At 44.4% G+C, this 6,295-nt stretch overlaps 1 protein-coding gene across 3 annotated transcripts in view; it reads left to right on the top strand.

Annotated features, from left to right (window-relative positions):
• Positions 1 to 4,316, top strand: part of LOC119269401 (probable LRR receptor-like serine/threonine-protein kinase At1g06840) — a 12,250-nt gene extending 7,934 nt beyond the window's left edge. For all 3 annotated transcript variants that reach the window (XM_037551227.1, XM_037551228.1, XM_037551229.1), the window contains 7 exons: positions 573 to 1,069; positions 1,732 to 1,884; positions 2,194 to 2,480; positions 2,668 to 2,719; positions 2,931 to 3,181; positions 3,404 to 3,538; positions 3,700 to 4,316. In XM_037551227.1, the coding sequence (XP_037407124.1) occupies positions 573 to 1,069; positions 1,732 to 1,884; positions 2,194 to 2,480; positions 2,668 to 2,719; positions 2,931 to 3,181; positions 3,404 to 3,538; positions 3,700 to 4,050 (1,726 nt within the window). In that variant the 3' untranslated portion in view covers positions 4,051 to 4,316. The remainder of the gene's footprint in view (positions 1 to 572; positions 1,070 to 1,731; positions 1,885 to 2,193; positions 2,481 to 2,667; positions 2,720 to 2,930; positions 3,182 to 3,403; positions 3,539 to 3,699) is intronic.
• Positions 4,317 to 6,295: the final 1,979 nt, after the last annotated feature.

Here is a 6,295-nt window from a genome sequence, read left to right as displayed (position 1 = left end):
GGAAAATTGTAAACATTCCAGTAAATCAGAAATAATTCAGTGACGAATCTGGTAAAATTTCAGCATAAATTGACTTAAGGTTCGAGAGAAATTTGTGAGTTCCAGTAAATCAGGAATATTCAGTGACCAATGTGTTAAGATTTAATCTAAACCTAACATATGGCTTGAGTCCACGCAAAAAAAAGAATGGCTTGAGAGAAACCTTATGTTTTAGTTCGAAGTTCAATTTTGGGTCCAAAATTCAAACTGCACACTAAAAATTGAAAAATGAAGCAGTAATCAATAATAATTCAGTTACAAATTTGTGAAATTTCATCTCAAATTTTCATATATTTTGAGAGGAACCTAGTGTTTTTGTTTCAAGTGCGAGGAGGGAGAAAATAGATGATGTAGCAGAGAGGAGAGAGAAAAGATATGATGTGGCAGAGAAGACATTGAAAAATCTGCTGAATAGTCTGAAACCGGTCTGTTGAGAAGGAAGGGGTATTGTGAACATGATCAGAGGAGCTTTATAAATCAAACCATTTCTCTTTCTGGTGTGACAAGTAACCGTTACCATCATTGTGCTGCAGGCTTTTTGGAAACCGCGTATGTGACACTTCTAATCCAGCTCGAGCAGCCGGACTTTGTCAACCCACATATGTAAACGACGCACCATCTGGACATGGGCCACAAGTTAGTTTGAACTGCGCTCCTTGCCCGACGGATAGAAATTATGAATACAGTCCATCATCCCCTATACCTTGTTTCTGTGCTGTGCCTCTGGGAGTTGGATTTCGGCTGAAGAGTCCAGGGATCGCAGACTTCCGCTCCTACAAAGAAGCCTTTGAGATCGACTCGACCTCTGTATTGGGCCTGAGTGTTTACCAGCTATACATTGAGCAGTACACATGGGAGGCTGGTCCAAGGCTGAATATGAATTTGAAGTTATTCCCAAATAACACTAATTTATTCACGATATCGGAAGTTATGCGGCTCAGGCAATTACTTGCTGGATGGCAAATTACTCTATCAGACACTTTTGGTCCGTACGAGCTTCTCAATTTCACGCTTGGTTCCTATGGAGATGGTATGTAAACTTCACTTTGCACCAAGGGATGCCATTTGTAATTCTAACATACTAGCATGTTCCTTGTCTGTATTTATTTTGCTAAGGCAGGCAATGGGATATTAGCAGAACTTCTGTTGCTGTTTATATGTTAGTAGAATTAGAAATCCATGAACTATTAACTGATTCTCCTAGCATATGGAATAATATGCGTTATTATGTTATTACAAGTGTTTAGCGCTATTATGTTAAATATTGATAAGTATTGCATGCAACATAATAATATTATTATTTTTGCCTTCATCTGGCCTATGTGCCATGAATTTTATGGTGTTTTTATTAAGGTATTTTTCATAACATGAATGTTTGAAAGTGGGCGTACCCTTGTTAATATCTCTAGAATTTCTCAAAGAACGGTCCTTCACGAGGCGCTTCGGAAGGTAAGGGAGATTGAGGAATTTAGGATCCATACCCTAATATGTTTCCTAACAGATGGTAGGGCCCTCCATGGAAATGAAAAATGCTGAGATTTTGTCAAAAGGCATACTAACTTAATGAGGAATTAGAGTATATTTTTCTTATTTTAAAATTCACCACTCGATGCTTCATACTTGCACTGAAATACTCCATCCAGTTCTATGATCCACTTGTTTACTGTTTTGCCTCTGTTTTTTTCTTTGCAGATTTTCCAACTGTGGTGTCATCAGGTTTAAACAAGGGCGCACTAGCTGGGATTTTGGCAGGAACAATAATTGCTGCTATCGCAGTTTCAGTGGTTTCTACACTTTTTATAGTGAGAAGACGCTCAAAACGTCGAACAGTTTCGAGGCGGTCATGTAAGTCGGTATATTTGTTTAACAAACATAGCTTTTCATGTGCTGTGTATTAAAACCTTGTTGTCTGACGAATTAGAAATTCCTTGCTGCTTTATCTGGTCACTGGTGCTTAGGAGCATCTTTATTTTAGTAGGAAGTTACCCTTTTACAGTCTTTTTGTAATACTGGAAATTGTATTTAAGCTGTGAATTTATCACATCATTTCTGACTTGACCTCATCAAAATGTATTCCATGGCAAGTAAACTTTGAAATTGCAGTGGACATTAAAATTCAATCCACAACATCTGAAGAAGTTGATAATTTTGCAGTACTGTCGAGGTATTCCGTCAAGATTGACGGTGTGAGATCCTTCACATTTGAAGAAATGGCTACAGCAACAAATGATTTTGATGATTCAGCTGAAATTGGTCAGGGAGGTTATGGAAAAGTCTATAAAGGAAAACTAGCTGATGGAACAGCCGTTGCAATCAAACGAGCACATGAGGATTCTCTGCAAGGTTCAAAGGAATTTGTCACAGAAATAGAATTGCTGTCAAGATTGCATCATCGTAATTTGGTATCTCTGATTGGCTATTGTGATGAAGAAGATGAGCAGGTGTGTCTCAATTTTCGTATCATTTACATAGGATAAAATATAGTGTTGAAATTCTCTCACAATCCCGCACATTTTGTTAGAACAATATATTGGTTATGTTGTGCTAAAGATTTGGCGAGCTTATAATATATGGAAGAGTATCTGCAGATTGCAGTAATTGTTGCTCATAAATGATTGTGTTTTGCAGATGCTGGTGTATGAATTCATGCCAAATGGCACTCTACGTGATCATCTTTCTGGTGAGTAGGCGGGAAGTTGCACATTCAAGTTTTCTTAGCTTCTTTTCACCCCATATAACCATCTTTGCGTAGTTGAAGTTGGTCATTATCCCAGCCCGTCTCCCGGAATTTATAGTTATTGTGTTTATCAGTGATGCATGTTGGTATATCGTGTTCTTTTGTTTGATCGTTGATAAATTAAAGTCCTAATATAATTTAACACCTCCTGCAGCAACGTGTAAAAGACCTCTTAACTTTGCTCAGAGGTTGCATATTGCACTGGGTGCTGCAAAGGGAATCCTCTATCTACACACCGAGGCAGATCCTCCTATATTTCACCGTGATGTTAAGGCCACCAACATTCTATTGGACTCCAAGTTCGTAGCAAAGGTGGCTGACTTTGGTCTTTCAAGGCTTGCTCCGGTCCCGGATATTGAAGGAAAATTGCCAGCTCATATATCCACTGTTGTTAAGGGCACCCCAGTAAGTCTCATTATCAATGTACCAAGATCTTATTTGCAAAAACAAAAAAAAAAGTACCAAGATCTGCACCTACAGTAATCTACTTACTGCTGTTCCATGCCAATTGCCACACAATAGGAAACAGCTGCGCATACTTATTCAACTTTTTTTTCGCATCGATACTTATTCAACTTGTAGTGTGCAAGTTTGGCTCATCGTATCTATCCTGTTTCCTTTTGCCAGGGCTATCTTGATCCAGAATACTTCTTAACTCACAAATTGACAGAAAAAAGCGATGTGTATAGCCTTGGTGTTGTGCTGCTTGAACTATTGACCGGGATGAAGCCAATCCAGTTTGGTAAAAACATCGTTAGAGAGGTACGGAGGTTCCCGCCCTGATCCGTATCTAATGTACAGTTCAATTTAACTGTTTGCCATCTGCAAACAGGGTACATAGCCTTACATTTTAGCTTTTGAGAATCTTGTTTGACCGTTCAGTAGTTTTACTAGTGACCTATTTAACCTGATCCTCAATGTAGGTGAACACAGCTTACCGATCCGGAGACATTTCTGGAATCATCGACAGCCGAATGTCCTGGTGCCCTCCGGAGTTTGCCACGAGGTTCCTCTCGCTGGGCCTGAAATGCTGCCAAGACGACACCGACGCAAGGCCTTACATGGCCGAGATCGCCAGGGAACTCGATGCCATCCGGAGCGATTTGCCCGAGGGAGAAGATTTCATGTCTGTAACCTCCATGGAGATAAGCTCCTCAGGCACGCTGACCCAATCTACGTCGAACTCCTTGATGACGACCACCGGGGAGCATTTCGATATATCCCATGCCTCCAGCAGCGGCGTCCCTTCCAGGATGGCGATGAATCCTCGCTAGCGTCGATGCACTGATGTTCTTCGCTTTTGTAAATGGGTGTGGGCAGTAGGCGTGTAAGTAATAGCTTTGTAGAATTAACGCTGGTCCGGCCTGCCCGCCGGTTTCTTCCTCTGTACATGAAGTGGGCGTTGTTGTTGTTGTGTGTTTGAAGATCAGGGGGTTAACTTATTGTAGGAGGTGTATTTGGTAGGCACTGTTGATGAGTGCGGACGATGAATGCTAACTAATTCTTTTCAGCTATGATCATATATATTTTTTTTCGAAAAGGGGGGCACCCGGCCTCTGCATCAGAACGATGCATACGGCCAACTTATTATAAATAAAAAGTTGTAACAAGGTCTGAAAGTCTCTGTCGGTGTCAAAACCGGCGGATCTCGGGTAGGGGGTCCCGAACTGTGCGTCTAGGCCGGATGGTAACAGGAGGCAGGGGACACGAAGTTTTACCCAGTTTCGGGCTCTCTCGATGGAGGTAAAACCCTACGTCCTGCTTGATTAATATTGATGATATGAGTAGTACAAGAGTTGATCTACCACGAGATCAGAGAGGCTAAACCCTAGAAGCTACCCTATGGTATGATTGTTGATGTGTATGTTGTCCTACGGACTAAAACCCTCCGGTTTATATAGACACCAGAGAGGGTTAGGGTTACATAAAGTCAGTTTCAATGGTAGGAGATCTGAACATCCGTATCGCCAAGCTTGCCTTCCACGCCAAGGAAAGTCCCTTCCGGACACGGGACGGAGTCTTCAATCTTGTATCTTCATAGTCCAGGAGTCCAGCTGAAGGTATAGTTCGGCTATCCGAACACCCCCTAATCCAGAACTCCCTCAGTAGCCCCTGAACCAGGCTTCAATGACGACGGGTCCGGCGCGCAAATTGTCTTCGGCATTGCAAGGTGGGTTCCTCCTCCAAGTACTTCATAGAAGATTTTGAACACAAAGATAGTGTCCGGCTCTGCAAAATAAGTTTCCACATATTGCCATAGAGAGAATAATATTTACACAAATCTAATCTGCTGACGTATTCCATAGCGCGACACACCACGGCCAAGCCTTTATCCGAATCGTTTCATTATCCCACCTCAGCGCGTTATGCGAGGCGGTTTCCTTGGCACGTCTTGTCAAAGCAGAGATCGTGTCCCTTTATTCCGGGATTCTCATCAATACGGGTGTGGGTAACCCAACCGCGCCTTTGATTATGGCGCTTGGAGATAAGAAAGTTTTACCAGGCTGGTGAGGACACATAATCGCGTCCCCCCATATAAGGGGATAAGGATCCACCTTTTCACCCATGCCTTCTTCCTCCTCTGCCTATCCATTCTTGCGCACTCGAGCTCCAGCGCCCAAGTCCGCACTACCACCTCGACCTTCTCCAGTCATGTCCGGAGCGGGAGGCAAGTGGATGGTCTCCTCCGTCACGGAGGGACATATAAAAAAGCTGAGGAAGGCCGGATATCTGGCCAGCGACATCACGCACCGGCTCCCCGAAAAGGGGCAGCTCATCCCCACTCCTAGGCCCCATGAGAGGGTGGTATTTCTCCCCCATTTCCTTCGCAGACTGGGCTTCCCTCTGCATCCATTTGTCCGGGGGCTCATGTTCTACTACGGCCTGGATTTCCACGATCTGGCCCCGAACTTCGTCCTCAACATCTCAGCGTTTATCGTCGTGTGCGAGGCTTTCCTCCGCATCCGCCCCCATTTCGGCCTATGGCTTAAGACTTTCAACGTCAAGACGAAGGTGGTGCGCGGCAGCCAGGCAGAGTGCGGCGGTGCCATGGTTGGCAAGATGGCCACGTCCTGTGGCTCGAGGGCTCCTTTGTGGAGACCCTGAAGGGGTGGCAATCAGGGTGGTTTTATGTCACCGAGTCGCGCGACACCGAATGGGTCGCACCCCCTGAGTTTCGATCCGGCCCCCCTATGCGGCTCACCTCCTGGAAGGAGACATGCCTGTCTTGGGGTAAAAAAGGGGAGCTGACCGGACTCCAAACATGCATCCAAACCCTGGTGGACAAGAAGCTCAGGCTTGTCAACGTAGTCCAGGTTATGCTCATCCGCCTGATCCTCCTGTGTCAACGACGGGCCTTCAACCTGTGGGAGTTCGACCCGGCGCAGCATCAAACTCTAAACAGGCTCTTTGACATGACGTACGAAGATGCCTGGAGGATGCTTTTCAAGGGCGCCGAGGCTCCTGCATCCGCTGTCGAGGATCGCAGATTCAGTACTCAGCATCACGCTCATGCGGTAA

Source organism: Triticum dicoccoides, chromosome 3A (assembly GCF_002162155.2).
Source record: "Triticum dicoccoides isolate Atlit2015 ecotype Zavitan chromosome 3A, WEW_v2.0, whole genome shotgun sequence".
Lineage (NCBI taxonomy): Eukaryota > Viridiplantae > Streptophyta > Magnoliopsida > Poales > Poaceae > Triticum > Triticum dicoccoides.
This window is presented reverse-complemented; position numbering and strand designations above follow the sequence as displayed.